The sequence below is a fragment of the Alosa sapidissima genome, chromosome 11 (genome assembly GCF_018492685.1).
Source record: "Alosa sapidissima isolate fAloSap1 chromosome 11, fAloSap1.pri, whole genome shotgun sequence".
Taxonomy (NCBI): domain Eukaryota; kingdom Metazoa; phylum Chordata; class Actinopteri; order Clupeiformes; family Clupeidae; genus Alosa; species Alosa sapidissima.
The window spans coordinates 38033080-38056104 of record NC_055967.1 but is presented as its reverse complement, the minus strand read 5'-3'; the positions used below and the strand labels follow the sequence as shown (position 1 = coordinate 38056104).

General features: G+C 49.0%; 1 protein-coding gene across 4 annotated transcripts in view; it reads right to left on the bottom strand.

Annotated features, from left to right (window-relative positions):
• The window catches only part of tubgcp6 (tubulin, gamma complex associated protein 6), a 35861-nt gene extending 15981 nt beyond the window's left edge, over positions 1–19880 (bottom strand). For 3 of the 4 annotated variants that reach the window (XM_042110429.1, XM_042110432.1, XM_042110433.1), the window contains exons 1-17: positions 19678–19880; positions 18331–19144; positions 18075–18238; positions 17474–17684; positions 16870–17031; positions 14440–14561; positions 14212–14275; positions 11030–11139; positions 9549–9640; positions 8040–8179; positions 6186–6335; positions 5368–5449; positions 4404–4492; positions 3740–3855; positions 2190–2328; positions 1785–1874; positions 292–1646 (exon numbers count right to left, since the gene is read on the bottom strand). In XM_042110429.1, the coding sequence (XP_041966363.1) occupies positions 292–1646; positions 1785–1874; positions 2190–2328; positions 3740–3855; positions 4404–4492; positions 5368–5449; positions 6186–6335; positions 8040–8179; positions 9549–9640; positions 11030–11139; positions 14212–14275; positions 14440–14561; positions 16870–17031; positions 17474–17684; positions 18075–18238; positions 18331–19098 (3854 nt within the window). In that variant the 5' untranslated portion in view covers positions 19099–19144; positions 19678–19880. Of the gene's footprint in view, positions 1–291; positions 1647–1784; positions 1875–2189; positions 2329–3739; positions 3856–4403; positions 4493–5367; positions 5450–6185; positions 6336–8039; positions 8180–9548; positions 9641–11029; positions 11140–14211; positions 14276–14439; positions 14562–16869; positions 17032–17473; positions 17685–18074; positions 18239–18330; positions 19145–19563; positions 19620–19677 lie in introns of those variants that run through there. The other variant, XM_042110431.1, reaches the window with a different exon arrangement.
• Positions 19881–23025: the final 3145 nt, after the last annotated feature.

Below are 23025 nucleotides of genomic sequence, written 5' to 3'. Positions count from 1 at the left end.
CTACACCATACCTCTACACTGTAGAACTCTACCTCTACACTGTAGAACTCTACACCATACCTCTACAACTCTACACCATACCTCTACACTGTAGAACTCTACCTCTACACTGTAGAACTCTACCTCTACAACTCTACACCATACCTCTACAACTCTACACCATACCTCTACAACTCTACACCATACCTCTACACTGTAGAACTCTACCTCTACACTGTAGAACTCTACCTCTACACTGTAGAACTCTACCTCTACAACTCTACACCATACCTCTACAACTCTACACCATACCTGGGCTGAGGGGGCTGGAAGACTTCAGTGGCCCCCACCACGCAGCCGATGCCCAGTGTGGAGTCGGAGGAGTGGCCGTGGGCGCTGCGGGGGAGCGGGGAGAGAGCTGGCTCTGCGCCGACCACCAGGCAGCCCACCTGAAGAGTGGAGTCCGAGGCGTGGCCGTGCTTGCTCCAGCGGGGTTGCGAGGGGGTCACCTCCGACACGAAGCCACCCACCTGCAGGTTGGCGTCCGAGGCGTGCCCATGGACACTCTGGGAGGGAAGTGGGGCAACAATCTCGGACACGTTCTCGCCCACCTTGATGTGGCCGTGAGAGGCGTGACCGTGAATGCTAGGGGAGGGGAGAGTGGTGGTCACCTCAGAAACGTTCTCTCCTACCCTTATATGGGCGTCGGAGGCGTGTCCGTGAATGTTTGGTGTAGGGAGAGAACTTTGGACCTCAGACACATTCTCCCCGACCCTTATATGGGCATCGGAGGAGTGGCCATGATGACTAGGGGATGCGCGAGTGTCCGTCACACCTGAAATGTTTTCGCCGACCTTAATGTGAGTGTCTGAGGGATGTCCATGCGTGGGTCCAGCAGAACCCTCAGCGGTAGCAGCCCGAGACAAAGGCGTCTCAGACTGCTGACCTTGTCTAATGTCCCCAGCCACAGTACTGGGCTCTGGTGCGGATTCTGGCAAAGGCGAGGGTGCTAGGACAGCCTGCCGAGTCCCTCCAGTCACCTGTGGCTGTGCTCTGCGGTCCCCCGTCTCACAGTCCGTCCCAACTGACACGCTCAGACTGGAGGCCTCCTGGGGCTGAGGAACAGCAGCGGTCAGTCCATCTGTCTCTGCCGTGTGCCCGGGGAGTCCTGGGGTTGGTCGTCCTGCCTGCAGAGCTGTGTCTGTCTGCTCGTCCGCCCGCCTGCCCTCCTCCTCCTCCTGGCCGGCCTCAGATGTGGCGTCCTCCTCCTTGAGGCGGATGTGTGCGAGGGCCGGGTGGGCGTCCCAGCGAGGGCGGACGTGGGCGTGGATGCCCTGCTCCAGCGGGGCGAAGGGCGCGCTGAAGTCGTAGTCGGCACTCGCGGAGGGAGAAGGAGAAGGAAGAGGGGGAGGAGCGGAAGCAGAGGCTGCTGGGAAATCCGAGCCGATATCCTGTGGCGCTGGCTCCACGTGCTGGCTGTTCGCCTGCACGTCCGAAGGGAAGTCTCTGCCGTCCATCTTGTTTTCCGGCACAAGCACGCCGGCGACCGCCGCTGAAGTGGTCGAGCCCGAGATGGAGGCGGACGCGTGGGGAGGACGAGGGGCGGAGGAGAGCGACACCCCGCTGGCTCCGATCTGCTGCGCCTGTGGCTCGGCGCCCAGGGACTCCTGCGCACAAGAGAGCCGGTTTTGACACCACCCACACGCACAGGCGGTGTTGACTGCATGGACGCTACACTAACAGGAGCTTGCATGCTGTGGGCAAAATTAATTTAAAAAAAGAAGCAAAATGAATCATCTACAGACCTGAGCTGTTTGCGTAGCTGCTAGTCCCGGTCTTGGAAGCGCTTCGAGGTTCGGCCCTGGTTGCCCAAGAGGATATTTCTCTAGGAGGCCCTGCGTGAGACAGAGAGACATTACAATTAACAGAAGACAACAGCTGCTACAACCGCATTACAACAGCAATACTGCACCAGGAAGCAGATGGCACAGTTACAACCACTGTTATTACCTTGGCAGCTATAACAAGGGCCCCCATTAATTAAGACAATCCCATGTTTATGGTTCATTCCAATTACATGAAAATATACCACAGTCGCTGATATTATTAGCCTTCAACTGACAACCAGCCCATGACCGCTGTTATTTTCTTGGTTCGAGTTAATTCAGCAGAAGCTGAACATGTGTTGCAGTGGGCGGTTTGAGCTGGACCTGGATGCTCTGCTGGTCCTGCTGGAGGAAGTGGGCTCTCTGCTCGTCCAGCCTCATCCTCTGCACCCGCCACACGGCCTTCCACTCGCGCCTGGCCGCCTCCTCCGACAGACGGCTGTACTGGGCAATCAACTCCTTCCTGTGGACCAAAGCAACAAAAGAGCTACACAAACATGGGCTTTGGGTACGGCATGGTCACTGGCTAAATGTGTAGGGTGAGAGACCCGTCAACCAGTCACCTGTTTGACAGTTCAGCTAAACTGGCTCTTCTGTACCAACTTAGATTTATTATGCAGATCTTTTTTTAAGCAGCAGCATTCCGCACCAGTGGTGTCACCACATAATTACTACATCTCAGCTCCACCTCTCTTGGGTGTGACACCTACTCCTGCCACCTCCTGTCGCTGATGGCTGAGGTTTTTAACAACAAAAAAGTATAATTCTAGCTAATATGAATGAGAACATCCACACAGAAACTACGATAATGACATGAAGAATGATTGGGGAATCGCTTTCAGAGCAATATTGAGAATGATGGGGTGGGGTAGTGTGGTGTGGGTGGGGTGGTGTGGTGTGTCTGGGGTGGGGTGGTGTGGTGTGGTGTGGTGTGGTGTGTCTGGGGTGGTGTGGGTTGTCTGGGGTGGGGTGGTGTGGTGTGGTGTGTCTGGGGTGGTGTGGTGTGTGTGGGGTGGTGGGATGTGGGGTGGTGTGTGTGTGGGGTGTGTTTGGTGTGTGTCTGGGGTGGTGCATGGGTGGTGCAGGGGTGGTGCATGGGGTGGTGTGGTGTGTCTGGGGTGGTGCATGGGTGGTGCAGGGGCGGTGCATGGGTGGTGCATGGGGTGGTGTGGTGTGTCTGGGGCGGTGCAGGGGTGGTGCATGGGCGGTGCATGGGTGGTGCAGGGGCGGTGCATGGGGTGGTGTGGTGTGTCTGGGGTGGTGCAGGGGTGGGGCATGGGTGGTGCAGGGGCGGTGCATGGGTGGTGCATGGGGTGGTGTGGTGTGCATGGGGTGGTGTGGTGTGTCTGGGGTGGTGCAGGGGCGGTGCATGGGTGGTGCATGGGGTGGTGTGGTGTGTCTGGGGTGGTGCATGGGTGGTGCATGGGTGGTGCATGGGGTGGTGTGGTGTGTCTGGGGTGGTGCATGGGTGGTGCATGGGTGGTGCAGGGGCGGTGCATGGGTGGTGCAGGGGTGGTGCATGGGTGAGGCATGGGTGGTGCAGGGGCGGTGCATGGGTGGGGCATGGGGTGGTGTGGTGTGTCTGGGGTGGTGCATGGGTGGTGCATGGGCGGTGCAGGGGCGGTGCATGGGCGGTGCATGGGTGGTGCAGGGGCGGTGCATGGGGTGGTGCATGGGGTGGTGCAGGGGCGGTACATGGGTGGTGCAGGGGTGGTGCATGGGTGGTGCAGGGGTGGTGCATGGGGTGGTGTGGTGTGTCTGGGGCGGTGCATGGGCGGTGCATGGGTGGTGCAGGGGTGGTGCAGGGGCGGTGCAGGGGCGGTGCATGGGCGGTGCATGGGCGGTGTAGGGGCGGTGCGGTGCATGGGACCCACCTGGCCCTCTGCTCCAGCTGCTCCTCCAGGGCCTGCAGTCTCTTCTCACGGTCCCTCAGCTCACGGGCGAAACCGAAGTCGTCTTCCTTCTCCTTCCTCCTGGCGCTGCTCCGCCACTGAAACGGAGCAGCACAGTAGTCCAGCATCACTGACACCATGATACCAAACAGGGCTTGGCTAGGGGGGGGGGGGGGGGGGTTGGCTGAGGGTTACACAGGGGGTAAAAGAGCAGGCTGAGGCTTTCAGTGAGATAAGCAGGTGGGACTTTAAGAGACCAACAGTAAAGGAGGAGAGGAGGGGGGGGGCACGGCAGGGAGAGAGAGGAGAGATAGGAGGGAGGGGGGGGGGGGGGGGGGGGGTGAGAGATGGATGAAGGTGAGAAGCGACAGATGAAACCCCAGCATGAGAATGGCACCCCCTCCACACACACGCACACACACACGCACACACACGCACACACGCACGCACACACACGCGCACGCACGCACACACGCACACACGCACACACGCGCACACACACACTCTCGCTCCCTCATTCTTTCACATCCCCCTCCCCTCTTCTTTCTCACTAACACCTCCAGTCTCGCTCTCCGCCACTCCACACGTCACACACACACACACAATCCACACGCTCACACACACACGCTCACGCACAAACTCTCACCTCCTGTTCCAACTCCAGTTGCTGCTTCAGCTCCTCAAAGCGTTCCCTCTTCTTGGCCTCCTCTGCCAAGCGCTGCGACACCATCCGACCTGCAGGGGGAGACAGAGAGTCAAGGTGGGGTAAGAGATGTATGTGTGTGTGTGTGTGTGTGTGTGTGTGTGTGTGTGTGTGTGTGTGTGTGTGTGTGTGTGTGTGTGTGTGTGTGAGTGGCTGTAGAGTGGGGTGGGGGGTGGATGGGGGCTCAGAGACGCCAGAGATTCATTTTTCATTCCTTTCTGTGTCTCCCCCTCATCATGGCAGGGGATATATGAGGGTTGCAAAATCAATTTGCAATCAATTGCAATTTGAAACTGGGCACAGAGATGGTTTTGAAAAACAAACAGCTTTTATACAGCCGGAGCAATTTCTTTAAAAGGGTCAAGGCCATGCGAGACCATTGGGCATTTATTAACATACATAAACACATGCAATTTAGGAACCTCCATTATTCCATCAGTCCACCTAGAGTCATTTATTGCACAGTAAATTAACAGTTCCGTGAAGCAATGCATTCATCTTTCTCTCTTCTCTAGTACTTCAGGATATGCTGGAGAACAACTCAAAAGCTTTGACTTCGCTACCTTATTTGAGATTTCCCTCTCAATCATTTGAAATATATTAGTCACTGAGGGACTTGTTTATAGTACTTCCTTTACTCCAACTGTGAAAGGCACTCTATTCAACCTCCCGTTTCAGATCCAGACAGCACAGGAGAACCCACAAAGACCCCCCCCCCCCCCCCCACACACACACACACACACACACAACGAGACCAGCCACATACACACACACACACACACACACACACACACACACACACACACACAGGGCTAAAGTCCTCACAAATCTCCCGTGGTGAGACTGCCAGGGCGCAGCTGCGACGGCAGCCAGGTTCAGCAGCTCGGCGAGTCTTTAGGAGTCTTACCTCGGATGCTGTCCAGCGTCTTGGCCGTCGACTCCCTGACCTGATGGATGAGCTCCTGCCGCGCCTGCTCTGTGCGTAGAGTCTGTCAGGGCGAGAGGGGGGGGTAGACCCCGATTAGGGCCTTTGGATCAACACCTCTTAATAGCTCCTATCTGTCTTTTATGTTGTTAGTATGTAGTTAGTGCTCATGCATTAGGACACTCATTAGGACACTCAGGAGAGGGAGTGAGCTAGTTAGTGCTCATGCATTAGGACACTCAGGAGAGGGAGTAAGCTAGTTAGTGCTCATTCATTAGGACACTCATTAGGACACTCAGAAGTACAAGAGGGAGTAAGCTAGTTAGTGCTCATGCATTAGGACACTCAGGAGAGGGAGTGAGCTAGTTAGTGCTCATGCATTAGGACACTCGGGAGAGGGAGTAAGCTAGTTAGTGCTCATGCATTAGGACACTCAGGAGAGGGAGTGAGCTAGTTAGTGCTCATGCATTAGGACACTCAGGAGTACAAGAGGGAGTAAGCTAGTTAGTGCTCGTGCATTAGGACACTCAGGAGTACAAGAGGGAGTAAGCTAGTTAGTGATCATGCATTAGGACACTCAGGAGAGGGAGTAAGCTAGTTAGTGCTCATGCATTAGGACACTCAGGAGAGGGAGTAAGCTAGTTAGTGCTCATGCATTAGGACACTCATAACATATTTGAAGTTTGGCGGGCGTTCCTTGAGCCTAAACTGGCCCGATGCATCACTGCTAAAGCTTCTGCCATCTGTGATAGTGGAGCTAATCTTTCACCAGCGGGGGCAGAAACGGCAGAGGTAGTTACCTGCTCTTCCCTGCTGATGGCGCTGTGCTTGGCGATGCGCTCCATGCGCCCCCGGTAGATGGCGCAGTCGCGCTCGATCTCCTCCACCTCCTGGAGCGAGAAGGTGACAGAGATGCGAGGCACGGGCAGCTCCGACCAACAGATGTAGTGCTGCAGTGAGGAGGAGAACAAGCTAACAAGCTAACAGATGTAGCGCTGCAGTGAGGAGGAGAACAAGCTAACAGATGTATATAGTATATATATATACTTTTGTATATATACTTTTTTGATCCCATGAGGGAAATTTGGTCTCTGCATTTAACCCAATCGGTGAATTAGTGAAACACAAACAGCACACAGTGAACACACAGTGAGGTGAAGCACACACTAATCCCGGCGCAGTGAGCTGCCTGCTACAACGGCGGAGCTCGAGGAGCAGTGAGGGGTTAGGTGCCTTGCTCAAGGGCACTTCAGCCGCGGCCCACTGGTCAGGGCTCGAACAGGGGGAGAACAAGCTAACAGATGTAGCGCTGCAGTGAGGAGGAGAACAAGCTAACAAGCTAACAGATGTAGTGCTGCAGTGAGAACAAGCTAACAGATGTAGCGCTGCAGTGAGGGGGAAAACAAGCTAACAGATGTAGTGCTGCAGCGAGGGGGAAAACAAGCTAACAGATGTAGCGCTGCAGTGAGAACAAGCTAACAGATGTAGCGCTGCAGTGAGAACAAGCTAACAGATGTAGTGCTGCAGTGAGGAGGAGAACAAGCTAACAAGCTAACAGATGTAGTGCTGCAGTGAGGAGGAGAACAAGCTAACAGATGTAGCGCTGCAGTGAGGAGGAGAACAAGCTAATAAGCTAACAGATGTAGTGCTGCAGTGAGAACAAGCTAACAGATGTAGTGCTGCAGTGAGGAGGAGAACAAGCTAACAAGCTAACAGATGTAGTGCTGCAGTGAGGAGGAGAACAAGCTAACAAGCTAACAGATGTAGTGCTGCAGTGAGAACAAGCTAACAGATGTAGCGCTGCAGTGAGGGGGAGAACAAGCTAACAGATGTAGTGCTGCAGCGAGGGGGAAAACAAGCTAACAGATGTAGCGCTGCAGTGAGAACAAGCTAACAGATGTAGCGCTGCAGTGAGAACAAGCTAACAGATGTAGTGCTGCAGTGAGGAGGAGAACAAGCTAACAAGCTAACAGATGTAGTGCTGCAGTGAGGAGGAGAACAAGCTAACAAGCTAACAGATGTAGTGCTGCAGTGAGAACAAGCTAACAGATGTAGCGCTGCAGTGAGGGGGAGAACAAGCTAACAGATGTAGCGCTGCAGTGAGAACAAGCTAACAGATGTAGCGCTGCAGTGAGAACAAGCTAACAGATGTAGCGCTGCAGTGAGAACAAGCTAACAGATGTAGCGCTGCAGTGAGGGGGAGAACAAGCTAACAGATGTAGCGCTGCAGCGAGGGGGAAAACAAGCTAACAGATGTAGCGCTGCAGTGAGAACAAGCTAACAGATGTAGCGCTGCAGTGAGAACAAGCTAACAGATGTAGCGCTGCAGTGAGAACAAGCTAACAGATGTAGCGCTGCAGTGAGGGGGAGAACAAGCTAATGAGAACCTTTGGCGAATGACAACTTTTGGCGAATGACAAGTTTTGGTTGTACGGAAAATTTTAATTCTAAGCGACTTCCTAACACAATGAGCCACACATTTAATCAGTATGTGTTACTGAGCTCTAGAATAGTCAGTTGACCTCCATCAACAGATGGAGAGTTATTTGCAGCTATTTTCTCATCATGGCATTTGCACTAAAATACTGATTCCGGATGGTAGGGTAAGAGGTTGGCATCTAGTGAGCCACAAAGGAGAAACTAGCCAAGCAGACCTGAGGACAGCAGATCTTCAACAGATTGATGGTCTTCCCACAGACGTACACGTCGTTGGCGATGTGCCTCAAGAAGACTGGAACGCAGTCCTCAACGTTGTTTGAGATCAGAGTGTAGCCCTGAGTCCAGAAATGCTTGTCTATATTGGGAAGCAGGAAGAAAAGGAGAATAAAGCACTAAAACACCACTATTACGCTTTCACAGTTAAACCAAGATTTGCCATTCAAAATCACCCAAGTCCTTGACTTGGCTTTAAACCTTATCTGAGACAGCAGTCCCAGCTTCATCAGAAATCCAACGTGCAAGGTTTATTTTGTTTTTTTTTGTTCTAGTCATTCAATTTTTAAAAAATTCTACCCAGCCAAGTCTTGCTCATGCAAAACCAAACTGGTAAGGAGTGAATAGCAACTTCCACTTTTCACAGAGAGTGCAGAAGCCTGCAGCTCTGAGACTGAGTCAGTGTGTGGCATGATGCGCATGCTCACCTATGTGGCTCAGGTAGTGTGTGTGTGTGTGTGGCTCAGGTAGTGTGTGTGTGTGTGGGTGTGTGTGTGTGTGTGTGGCTCAGGTAGTGTGTGTGTGTGTGTGGCTCAGGTAGTGTGTGTGTGTGTGGGGCTAAGGTAATGTGTGTGTGTGTGGCTAAGGTAGTGTGTGTGTGTGTGGCTAAGGTAGTGTGTGTGTGTGTGTGTGGCTAAGGTAGTGTCTGTGTGTGTGGCTCAGGTAATGTGTGTGTGTGTGTGGCTCAGGTAATGTGTGTGTGTGTGTGTGGCTAAGGTAATGTGTGTGTGTGTGTGTGGCTAAGGTAGTGTGTGTGTGTGTGGCTAAGGTAGTGTGTGTGGCTCAGGTAATGTGTGTGTGTGTGTGTGGCTAAGGTAGTGTGTGTGGCTCAGGTAATGTGTGTGTGTGTGTGTGGCTAAGGTGTGTGTGTGGCTGAGGTAGTGTGTGTGTGTGTGTGTGTGTGTGGCTAAGGTAGTGTGTGTGTGTGTGTGGCTCAGGTAGTGTGTGTGTGTGTGTGTGGCTCAGGTAGTGTGTGTGGCTAAGGTAGTGTGTGTGTGTGTGTGGCTCAGGTAGTGTGTGTGTGTGGCTCAGGTAGTGTGTGTGTGTGTGGCTCAGGTAGTGTGTGTGTGTGTGTGTGTGTGGCTCAGGTAGTGTGTGTGTGGCTCAGGTAGTGTGTGTGTGTGTGTGTGGCTCAGGTAGTGTGTGTGGGTTGCTCAGGTAGTGTGTGTGTGTGTGTGTGTGTGTGTGTGTGTGTGTGTCTCAGGTAGTGTGTGTGTGTGTGTGTGGCTAAGGTAGTGTGTGTGTGTGTGTGTGTGTGTGGCTAAGGTAGTGTGTGTGTGTGTGTGTGTGTGTGTGTGGCTAAGGTAGTGTGTGTGTGTCTAAGGTAGCGTGTGTGTGTGTGTGGCTCAGGTAGTGTGTGTGTGTGTGTGGCTAAGGTAGCGTGTGTGTGTGTGGCTCAGGTAGTGTGTGTGTGTGTGTGGCTCAGGTAGTGTGGTGGTGCACACGCTCACCTCTGTGGCCCAGGTAGTCCTCTTTCACCTGGATCATGAACTCCCCGTACACATCTCTGAAAACACCACTGTACACCCAGTCTGATACAAATCTGCACACACACACACACACACACACACCACAGTCAGACACAGACACACACACCACAGTCAGACACACACACACACCACAGTCAGACACACACACACACACACACACACACACAACAGTCAGACAAACACAGGCACACACACCACAGTCAGACACACACACACACACATACACACACACACACCACAGTCAGACACACGCACACACCACAGTCAGACACACACACACACACACACACACACACCACAGTCAGACACACACACCGGCCTGCACAATACACAATACACAAAACACAACACACCTTGGCATGCACAATATCTTATGCTTTCATATCTCTGATAACATCGTCATAGATAATGTAAATCATAAATACAATTTACTAAACAGCCCAGACCTATACTTAACTATTATCTGCAGTATAAATCAATTCTAATTTAAAATATTATCAATCCTCATGTCTGATACATACTTATGTGACTAAATTAGAAAATACATTTAATTAAATCCTTGTGACGTGTGATGTGAATTTCCAGATGATGCTCCATAGCAATCACATGTCTACAGACAAAACTAATGTTGGTCTACAGGCCCCAAATGCTCATTAGCCCTTGTGATCCATGTGGAGAGTTGGGGATGCTGAGGGTTGGGGATGCTGAGGGTTGGGGATGCTGAGGATGCTGAGGGTTGGGGATGCTGAGGATGCTGAGGGTTTGTGATTCATGTGGAGAGTGAGGATGCTGAGGGTTGGGGATGCTGAGGATGCTGAGGGTTGGGGATGCTGAGGATGCTGAGGGTTTGTGATTCATGTGGAGAGTGAGGATGCTGAGGGTTTGTGATTCATGTGGAGAGTGAGGATGCTGAGGGTTGGGGATGCTGAGGATGCTGAGGGTTGGGGATGCTGAGGATGCTGAGGGTTTGTGATTCATGTGGAGAGTGAGGATGCTGAGGGTTGGGGATGCTGAGGATGCTGAGGGTTGGGGATGCTGAGGATGCTGAGGGTTGGGGATGCTGAGGGTTGGGGATGCTGAGGATGCTGAGGGTTGGGGATGCTGAGGATGCTGAGGGTTGGGGATGCTGAGGGCTGGGGATGCTGGGGATGCTGAGGGTTGGGGATGCTGAGGATGCTGAGGGTTGGGGATGCTGAGGATGCTGAGGGTTGGGGATGCTGAGGGCTGGGGATGCTGAGGATGCTGAGGGTTGGGGATGCTGAGGATGCTGAGGGTTGGGGATGCTGAGGGCTGGGGATGCTGGGGATGCTGAGGGTTGGGGATGCTGAGGGCTGAGGATGCTGAGGGTTGGGGATGCTGAGGGCTGGGGATGCTGGGGATGCTGAGGGTTGGGGATGCTGAGGATGCTGAGGATGCTGAGGGTTGGGAGGACGGGGACTAACCGAGTGTAGGGCTCACAGCTGGTCTTCAGCAGAGACAGCAGCACGGGGTAGTTCTCATTGCTGCAGTTGCTCTGCGCCTCGTTGTACAGGTACGAGAGCAACTTGACTCCCTGCGGAGGGAAAGGAGGAGGACAGGCTTCATTACACACACATGGACGCACACACAGACACACACACACACACAAACAAACAGCCACACACACACACACACAAACAAACAGCCACACACACAAACAGCCACAGACACACACAAACAGACACACACACAAACAGACACACAGACACACAGACACACACACACCAACACACACAAACAGCCACACAGGCACAAACAGACACACAAACAAACACACAAACAGAGACACAAACAGAGACACAAACAGACACACAGAGACACAAACAGACACACAGACAGACACACAGACAGACACACAGACATCAACACACACAAACAGACACACACTAGGGCTGAATTTCTAAAGTCGAATATAAATCGAATATTTAAAAAAGTAATATTATTCAAATTTGGAAATTACTATTCGAATGTGGTGTTTTTTTATGTGTTGGCTAACTTTTGCAAAATGCTTTTGTCACGTCTAATGCACAATCTAAATATGGCAGAAGCGATGCACCCACGGAAAATCACCACTCCTGACCATTTCAGCGATGTGTGGAACATTTTTGGATTTCCATCGGAAAACGGAAAAATAACAATTAGCCTAACAGTGTCGTAATCTGCAGAATATGTAGCAGCGAGCAGCGTGAGTGCACATCTGATAACGCTACACCCTGACAAGCTAGGTAGGTAAACAGTCCGAGGACAAGGAGCCGCGTCCGGAGCTTTTGTCACTTCTCTGATGGCATAATGGTTCATGGACTTTTCCCCAATCAGGAAATACTTGCTAATTTGGCGTCATCAAACATAGAGGCATTCAATAAAGTGGTAGTGGTATGGGCGTTCAAGTTGCAGATATCGTTGGTAGACTGAGCTTTTGTTCAATATAACAAGTCAACCAATTATTAAAAATAATAATGAATGAAATTCGAATTGGGTTATGGAAGAAGATTGACAGCCCTAACACACACACAGACACACAAACAGCCAAACACACAAACAGACACACATATACAAACATACACAAACAGACACACACACACACACACAAACAGACACACAAAAAACAGAAATGCACACAGGCACACTCGTGCCCCCACAAACATATCCTCATCCATACAAACACACTCAGATACAGATACATCCTCATCCACACACACACACACCCTCATCCAAACAAACACACACACACACACACACACACATCCTCATCCACACAAATACACACACATATCCTCATCCACACAAACACACACACACACATCCTCATCCACACACACACACACATCCTCATCCACACACACACACACATATCCTCATCCTCACAAACACACACACATCCTCATCCACACACACACACACACACACACACCCTCATCCACACAAACACACACATCCTCATCCAAACAAACACACACATCCTCATCCACACAAACACACACACATATCCTCATCCTCACAAACACACACACACACACACATCCTCATCCAAACAAACACATCCTCATCCACACACATCCTCATCCAAACAAACACACACACATCCTCATCCACACAAACACACACACACACACCTATCCTCATCCTCACAAACACACACACACACATCCTCATCCACACAAACACAAATCCTCATCCACACACACACACACACACACACACAAATCCTCATCCAAACAAACACACACACATCCTCATCCACACAAACACAAATCCTCAACCACACAAACACAAATCCTCATCCTCACAAATACACACACACACACACACACACACACATCCTCATCCACACAAACACAAATCCTCAACCACACAAACACACACATCCTCATCCAAACAAACACACACAAATCCTCATCCAAACAAACACACACACATCCTCATCCACACAAACACAAATCCTCAACCACACAAACACACACATCCTCATCCAAACAAACACACACACATCCTCATCCACACAAACACAAATCCTCATCCACACAAACACAAATCCTCATCCTCACAAATACACACACACACACACACACACATCCTCATCCACACAAACACAAATCCTCAACCACACAAACACACACATCCTCATCCAAACAAACACACACAAATCCTCATCCACACAAACACACACATCCTCATCCAAACAAACACACACACATCCTCATCCACACAAACACAAATCCTCATCCACACAAACACACACACACATCCTCATCCACACACACACACACACACACCCTCATCCACACACACACACACACACACACACACACACACACACACACACACACACAAATCCTCATCCACACACACACACACAAATCCTCATCCACACGCACACACACAAATCCTCATCCACACGCACACACACACACACACACAAATCCTCATCCACACACACACACACATCCACACACAAATCCTCATCCACACGCACACACACACACACAAATCCTCATCCACACGCACACACACACACACACACAAATCCTCATCCACACACACACACACACAAATCCTCATCCACACACACACACACAAATCCTCATCCACACGCACACACACACACACACACAAATCCTCATCCACACACACAAATCCTCATCCACACACACAAATCCTCATCCACACACACACACACATCCACACACAAATCCTCATCCACACGCACACACACACACAAATCCTCATCCACATGCACACACACACACACAAATCCTCATCCACACACACACACACACACACACACACACATCCACACACACACACACACCCTCATCCACACACACACACCCTCATCCACACACACACACACACACACAATCCCAAATCCTCATCCACACACACACACACACACACCCTCATCCACACCCACACACACATCCTCATCCACACCCACACACACATCCTCATCCACACAAACACAAATCCTCATCCACACACACACACACAAACAAATCCCATTAAGAATTCACATAGTGCAACACAGCTACTCTGCATCTGTGTGTGCATCTTCATGACCTCACAAAGGGATAATTAGAATAGAACACAGTGCGTCTTCTGTTCTCACCACAGGGAAGGCTGGCTGGACCCCACTGGACTCTCCATCCACACAGCACAGCTCTGACAGGTACCTGCGATAGCACACCAGTGCAGCAGTCAGTCACAGTCAAGCAGGCACTCAATGCTCCCCTCTCCAGGGCAGCATGTCTACATTCATCACACTATAGTCTACCACACAAGTGTGTGTGACAAATAGACCCCCCCCCATCACACACACCATCCCTCCCTCCCTCACCTTAGCTGACGTCCGAGCTTGCGGAACAGGAAGCTGATAGTGAGCAGGCTGAGTGTGGGGGGCGTGCTCAGGACACAGGCTCTGTAATAGTGGAGGTATCGCCTCAGACCCCCCGTGAAGGCCTAGTCCAGAAACAGACCCATAAACATATCCATTAGTATGATCTCAGCAATGAGGGACAGCGTGAGTAGAGGACCAGATCCTGACCAAATAGCTTGCTAAGCAGCACAGTTTTACTGGACAAACAACAGGACATACATTTGATGCAAACATTTTGTGTAAGCAGAATTAGTCAGGATTGTGTATCATTGCGTCACTCATAACATATTGGTCGAAATGACAGCCCTCTAGATAATGAAGTTGCAAATCCCAGTCCGACAGAGGAGATTTAACAGGAGTTGCATCCATACAAGATTATGGTGCATGTTGGCCAGGAAGGACGAAGTACAATATTAATCTTTCTCGGATTTAAAAAAAGGAGATTGCATGCTTGCCTGACCCAAATGCTACATTTCATGTACAGGGTTCCTACTCATTTTGCATTTCAAAATTCCATACTTTTTCCATACTCAAATTTCCAAACTTCTCGGTAGATTTTTCTGACCATATTTTCGACATTGCGGTCACTTCTGGTTTGGGATAACTCGGTGAAAACAAAGGTATGGACAACTGAAGTGAATTAAAAAATGACACTTAATATTCGTCCATTTAGCTGGGTATCTTAGTTCTATCATAGTTGTATCTTGACGATGGGGACTGACAGTTAAGCTACACAACAGTAGGAATGGTTCATTATGACCTGAGTGAAGTGATTAGTACTACAAATGCAATAGTCTGGAAACACACATTTATCCATACCCTTGTTTCTTTTTTCCATACTTATCCAGACCTGGAAATTACTAAAATCAAATTCCATACTTTTCCAGGTTTTCCATACTGCGTAGGAACCCTGCATGTATCATGTTGACGACATGAACAGAGTGCAGAATGCAGCAGATGTGTAGCCTGCTTCACATGTTTCTCACCTCTAATGTAAGCTCCACCTACGCTAGTGACATCTCTTCTAGAGCTCCACCTACGCTAGTGACATCTTTTCTAGAGCATAATCAGTATGGGGCTAGTGGGATCTCTAGAGTATAATCAGTATGGGGCTAGTGAGATCTCATCTAGAGCATAATCAGTATAGGGCTAGTGAGATCTCCTCTAGAGCATAATCAGTCTAGGGCTAGTGAGATCTCCTCTAGAGTATAATCAATATGGGGCTAGTGAGATCTCTAGAGTATAATCAGTAGGGCTAGTGAGATCTCCTCTAGAGTATAATCAGTATGGGGCTAGTGAGATCTCCTCTAGAGCATAATCAGTATGGGGCTAGTGAGATCTCTAGAGTATAATCAGTAGGGCTAGTGAGATCTCCTCTAGAGTATAATCAGTATGGGGCTAGTGACATCTCCTCTAGAGCATAATCCGTATGGGGCTAGTGAGATCTCCTCTAGAGTATAATCAATATGGGGCTAGTGAGATCTCTAGAGTATAATCAGTAGGGCTAGTGAGATCTCCTCTAGAGTATAATCAGTATGGGGCTAGTGAGATCTCCTCTAGAGCATAATCAGTATGGGGCTAGTGAGATCTCTAGAGTATAATCAGTAGGGCTAGTGAGATCTCCTCTAGAGCATAATCAGTTTGGGGCTAGTGAGATCTCCTCTAGAGCATAATCAGTTTGGGGCTAGTGAGATCTTCTAGAGCATAATCAGTGTGGGGCTAGTGAGATCTCCTCTAGAGCATAATCAGTATGGGGCTAGTGAGATCTCTAGAGCATAATCAGTATGGGGCTAGAGAGATCTCTACAGCATAATCAGTATGGGGCTAGTGAGATCTCTAGAGCATAATCAGTTTGGGGCTAGTGGGATCAGCAACAGAGTGCTACTAGTGACATCAATTAATTTAATTGGGCTGTCACCATTCACCCGAAAACTACATGAACTCAACTAAATGATTTTTTCGAAATCATTGCAAATTAGTTAAATATTAAACTCTATGTTGACTGTGCAAGGTCAAACAGCCAATTATGGTCGAAAGCCACTGCCGTTCTGCAATCGCGAGAATATGATTCTTTGAAGACATCGAAACTTCAGTTTTCTGCTGTTCTTAAAAACTGGCTTCAAAGATAAGAGTTAAGAGTCAAGTTTATTTAATCTATTTAGATTGAAATGACGGTGCTTAATCCGGCCCTTATTGCACAAAACAATTAAATCACAGTCAAAAATAACACAGGATCACATACATTCCCAGGATGTACTAAACTGCTTATTGTACTGTGATATTGCAAGCATAAAAGACAGGGAACACTGCTTGTGCAAGCTGCAGGGGGCCTCAGTCTATCGCTACGCAATAACAAAGGCATGTGTGTGTGGTGACATTCAGCAGTGTTACCTGGAAGACAAGGCCGCGCTTGTGGGTGCTCTGAAGAGAGAAGTGGCTGAGGCGCAGGTAGTGTGTGCCGTAGAGTGCCAGCTCCCCCAACAGCCGTGACACACTCTCCGGAGACGCCCCCGACAGACACACTCCGGGGCGCACGTCAAACTGCACACAGTCCTGGATAACGGAACAAACAAGCACAACAACACATATGCTGACAGATGGATGTGGTCGGACTCAAAATGGTCTGAAAGGAAAGGCTTGAATCATGTCTGTGCATTTGGTTTTGTTTGACTGTGGATAATCCTAGCCAGGCGCGTTAGTTCAAGATTTCACGCACTGGTATCCAAAAACAACCCACACTCCATTTGTTTTCACACAAATGTGTTTGTAAAAATGTATTTAATTGTGCTTACATAACTGAATTAGTTGAGCATCATGAATGCTAAGGCCACTGATACAATGTTCAGGGAGACAAAGCATAAAGCAAAGTTGAGTGTTATATGACTCAACACACCACAATATCTAGTAAATATGAATGCAATTGGGCATTTAGCATCCCATCTCCATCTCTCTCACATCAACAGACGCACGCAGATGGACCTCAGGTGCGAGTTACCTTATTGAGGGGGAACGTGGTGGAGGCCACTCCGATCAGCACGTTGAGGACATCCTTCACTAGCGGAGTCTGAGCGCCCAGAGGCAGAGGCAGCAGAGGGGAGGGGGTGGAGCTCACCAGCCTCATCTCCCCCTCCCACAGCCGGTAGAGCTGGTCGAAGGCCACCCTGCCTCCCTCGGACAGGTATGGCGCCACCTTCTGGCCCGGAGGACTAAAAGCAGATAGGAGTGTGTGATTACTGTAACTTCTTTTCTACCCACAAATTCAGGAGGAATCAGGCTACTGAGAGAGATAAATCATAAAACTAAGTCAAATGACTAGCATTATGTATTATGACTAGCTGATCAAATGACTAGCATTATGTATTATGACTAGATGATCAAATGTATTATGTATTCAAAATAAATGCAGCATGGTGAGAAATATCGGTCTATTATTCATTGCAATGCCTCCACACAACATTGCCTGATCAAATCCAAACTACCATTTCTACTTTTCAGTTGGCTATTCTTGCATTTATTTCACTTCACACTAAAGCAGGAGAATCTCATTATGGAAGGCCAATCCCATGTCTCAATGTAACAGCGCTGTCTAATCTTACCAGCCTATACGCTCCCAGCAGCGGCGCCTCCCAGGCTCAAAGCAGCGCAAGGCCTCCCACATGTCCACCTCCGGGCTGGTGCTAGGCTCCGACTGGGAGTCTGGCGTCAGGTTAGAAGCTGACTGGAAGCCCTCGTCCTCAGACTGGTCCAACCATGGAGGAACCTAAGGAAGGAAGAAGCGAGCGGGGGCTGGTTATTGAGGCATTTCTCTCAAAAAGGCCTGCAGGCCAGTGGAGGGATCTGGCCGTCCCCTACCCTGATAGCCAGGCCGGTCACATCTGCGTTGCTGGGCACAGGAGGCAGGTCCAGCTTGACGTCCAGGTCTGAGGTGCGGGAGTGCTGCAGGGCTCCAAACAGCGACAGCCTGGTGTCTCTCTCAAAGCGCTCCTCCACCTCTGAGCTCTGCCGTAAGGCCAGAAGTCCGGTCCCCGGTGGGGCGTCCATCAGTGCCACCGAGCTGCAGAGACCCCCTAGATTGCTCCACTCCTCCCCGCAGACCAGTGCCCAGGCCCTGGCCTCCAGCCTCTGGAGCTCCTCGCTCTGGTAGCCGCCCAGAGGAGTCCTGCGCAGCACTGGCCGCTCACGCCGCATGTAGTCCCTGCTGAAGGAAGTGGGCGGCGGGGGCACCGAGCCAGCCAGCTGCACCAGGAGCTCCAGCATGGAGTCCAACTCAGCCAAGCCAGAGGCAGCACCGTCCTGTAGCCTCCCAAGCAGCTCCTCCAGTCGCTCGGCATCCTCCGGGCAACCAGTCACCCGTAGGTCAAAGGAAATCATGAGCATTTTGTTCCTGGGAGGAGTGGAGGCCAGAGGGCTGGGAGGTTTGGGTGAACTCTCCTGGAAAAGTCTAGACAGCAGAGCGCCATAGGCCCGCCTGCGGAGAGCGCGCCGCACCCCCTCCCGAGAAATACCGCCCAGGGCACGTCGTTTCCATGACACTCCGGTCAAGCTGCTGTCACACAGCGCCCCGAGCAGGTCCGTGATGCTGCTACTGCAGCTGTTGTCGATGTGTTGGCAGCTTGACATTGTAGTGAGAGTCAGGCTACGAGTATCAATGCAACTGCACAGAAAACTGTGGAAAAACACACAGGTTAGCATTACTTGCGCTCTGTTAAACTCTAATATTTTCCTTTTATGGGACTCCTCAATACATGCTTTAGAAAGGCAAATGTCAATCTTATTGTCACGACAACAAGTCATTAACGTTAGCTCAAATGTGCCTCAACACGAACATATAAGAAGAAAAAAGCATATTATATAACCATTCTGAGTGGGCACTTCATTTTTGTACAAACACACTAAGCTAGTTCGCTAACCGGGGTAGTTTCAAACAGAATGTTGACATTAGCTGGATGGTTAGCTAGGTTCATTCAACGGTATACTCCGAGTTTAATCTGACAAAACATAACCGGTTGTCTTAGCATCTAGCTCTACAACAGACGCCAATATGAAAATGTCCAGCACTAACTATTATGGCTAATAAGTACATACATGCTAGCTGATATTCAGGGATGCTCTGACAGTCAATTTGCACGTACAGGCTAACTTGCTACCTCTGCCGTGTTCAATGTTTTAGCTAACAGTCGCCAAAAGCTAACGTTTTACCTGGCTAGGGGACCAGTATTCTTGCAGTTTCTCGGTCTATCGCGTGTAGATGCATCTTAATCTAAAACGTGACTAAGTGGCACTATATAAATATTTCCGATAACGTTACTTGCAGTGATAGAACCAATAGCTTTTTATCCATGTATGATCCCTAAGTGCCTCCTTGACTCACTTAACTGCTGCCCACCACTCACTGAATTCAATAAACCCGCCTATTTGCACAAGTTATTGGCCAGAACGTACGATCCACTAGTTTCATTGGTCAGGTGGATGTGCCTACTTGCGTGACAACTTCCGGCAACAAAGCCCGCGCTGTTGTAGGACCGGTCAGGACCTACACCAGTACGCTATTTTAAATAGGAATTCTTCCAAATTTCTCATGAAACCTACATTAAACATTACTAGTCATTCTGTTAAAGTAGCCTATGCGGGTATTCATCTCAATCCATTAACCCATGGGTGACATCGGTGAGGTGCAATGCTCATGATCCAAAATCAATGAATTGGGAACGATACAAATGTAGCCTAAACATAATAGCCTACTTAGCCTATTTATAAGTATTTCTGTTGAAGTATGACATCCATATCCAAAGCAGTAGGCCTATTCTCAAATTTGTTCGCTAGGCCTCCATTTATTAACTTGACATTACAAGTTTACATATTAGACTCACAACCTTTAGAAACTCTACTAGCCTATTTCAGGTGTCAAAACTGAAAACCACTGCTGTTTTGAAGTGCAATGTCAATGTAGGCCTACTCCAGATACAAGTTTTGTCCCATAATGCAGTTATTTGTTGTAAGGGAACAGCCTATTTGCAATATTTGATATTTGTGTTGAACGTGTGATTAAAGGCATTTACAGTGGACATTTCTGTCTTGTACGCTATTATTATTATTTATTTCTTGTACAGCTATTATTATTATTATTAAGTTTACACAAGGGTAGATGTAGCACTGTAGCAGTGTACATTAGTAGCAGTGCCCCTGAAGCCCAAACTTTGGTTTTTAGCTTAAGCCTGCTGCTTATACTACAGGTGCTGGTCATATAATTATAGAAAATCATCAAAAAGTTGATTTATTCCAGTAATTTCATTCAAAAAGTGAAACTTGTATAATGTTTACATTCATTCCACACAGACTGATATATTTCAAGTGTTTATTTCTTTTCATTTTGATGATTATAACTGACAACTAATGAACACCCCAAATTCAGTATCTCAGAAAATTAGAATATTGTGAAAAGGTTCAATATTGAAGACACCTGGTGCCACACTCTAATCAGCTAATTAACTCAAAACACATGCAAAGGCCTTTAAATGGTCTCAGTCTAGTTCTCTAGGCTACACAATCATGGGGAAGACTGCTGACTTACAGTTGTCCAAAAGACGACCATTGACACCTTGCACAAGGAGGGCAAGACACAAAAGGTCATTGCTAAAGAGGCTGGCTGTTTACAGAGCTCTGTGTCCAAGCACATTAATAGAGAGGCACAGGGAAGGAAAAGATGTGGTAGAAAAAAGTGTGCAAGCAATAGGGATAACTGCACCCAGAGGATTGTGAAACAAAACCCATTCAAAAATGTGGAAGAGATTCACAAAGAGTGGACTGCAGCTGGAGTCAGTGCTTCAAGAACCACCACGCACAGACGTATGGGTTTCAGCTGTCGCATTCCTTGTGTCAAGCCACTCTTGAACAAGATACAGCGTCAGAAGCGTCTCGCCTGGGCTAAAGACAAAAAGGACTGGACTGCTGCTGAGTGGTCCAAAGTTATGTTCTCTGACAATTTTGCATTTCCTTTGGAAATTAAGGTCCCAGAGTCTGGAGGAAGAGAGGAGAGGCACAGAATCTATGTTGCTTGAAGTCCAGTGTAAAGTTTCTACAGTCAGTGATGGTTTGGGGTGCCATGTCATCTGCTGGTGTTGGTCCACTGTTTTCTGAAGTCCAAGGTCAACGCAGCCGTCTACCAGGAAGTTTTAGAGCTTCCCGCTGCTGGCCAACTTTATGGAGATGTAGATTTCATTTTACAACAGGACTTGCCACCTACACACGGTGCCAAAGCTACCTGGTTTAAGGACCATGGTATCCCTGTTCTTAATTGGCCAGCAAACTCGCCTGACCTTAACCCCATAGAAAATCTCTCTGAGGTATGGTGAAGAGGAAGATGCGATACGCCAGACCCAACAATGCAGTAGAGCTGAAGGCCACTATCAGAGCAACCTGGGCTCTCATAACACCTGAGCAGTGCCACAGACTGATCGACTCCATGCCACACCGCATTGCTGCAGTAATTCAGGCAAAAGGAACCCCAACTAAGTATTGAGTGCTGTACATGCTCATACTTTTCATGTTCATACTTTTCAGTTGGCCAACATTTCTAAAACAACTTTTTGTATTGGTCTTAAGTAATATTCTAATTTTCTGAGATACTGAATTGGGGATTGTTATTAGTTGTCAGTTATAATCATCAAAATTAAAAGAAAAAAACATTTGAAATATATCAGTCTGTGTGTAATGAATGAATATAATATACAAGTTTCACTTTTTGAATGGAATTACTGACATAAATCAACTTTTTCATGATCTTCTAATTATTACCAGCACCTGTATGTTGTGTGTGATATCTGTATGGTACTGAGACCTTGAATTTCCCCTTGGGGATCAATAAAGTATCTATCTATCTATCTACTTTATTGTCAGACACCAAACAGGACGAGGACCACAAAAGCGTCACGTTCAAAAGTTTATTTAAGTGTTGGGGGTTCCGGGGGGGGGGGTACAGGAGTTCCAAGAGTCTGCGTGTGTGTGTTCCCCCAGTAGCCGAACAGCGATGGCAGGAGCTGGATGATCCGGGAAGTCCTGGGGGAAACACACACACAACAGCAATTGAAACGAAGCAGCAGTACAGTCAAGGACTAGGCGGTATTCGTAGAAGAGGGACAGAAGGCAGGTCAAGATTACCGGGGCTGGAGAACACAGAAGTAGTCGAGCGGGTCCGGGATCACAGGCAAAGAGTCAGAGGCTTTTTCCAAAACAGGCAGGTAACTGGTGCTGGTTGCAGACGATCTGACAAGTGTAGACTGAAAAGCAAGGCTTTATATACAGGACATGATGAGTGGTGAATGCAGTGCAGCTGGTAGGTTAACGAGGGTGAGGCAGAGCAGAGCAGGAACAGGTGGAGGTCATCAGACTTCAATCAGCACGTGTTACCAGGCAGAGAGAGAGCTCATGACATTTATAGATTATGCAAATCCTTTACATTTAAGTATAAAATGTAGGAGAAGTTTAAAGTACATTTTTATTGTGACGTCTCTCCTGGGAAGAATCTCAACCCCCTATCATGTGTAAGTA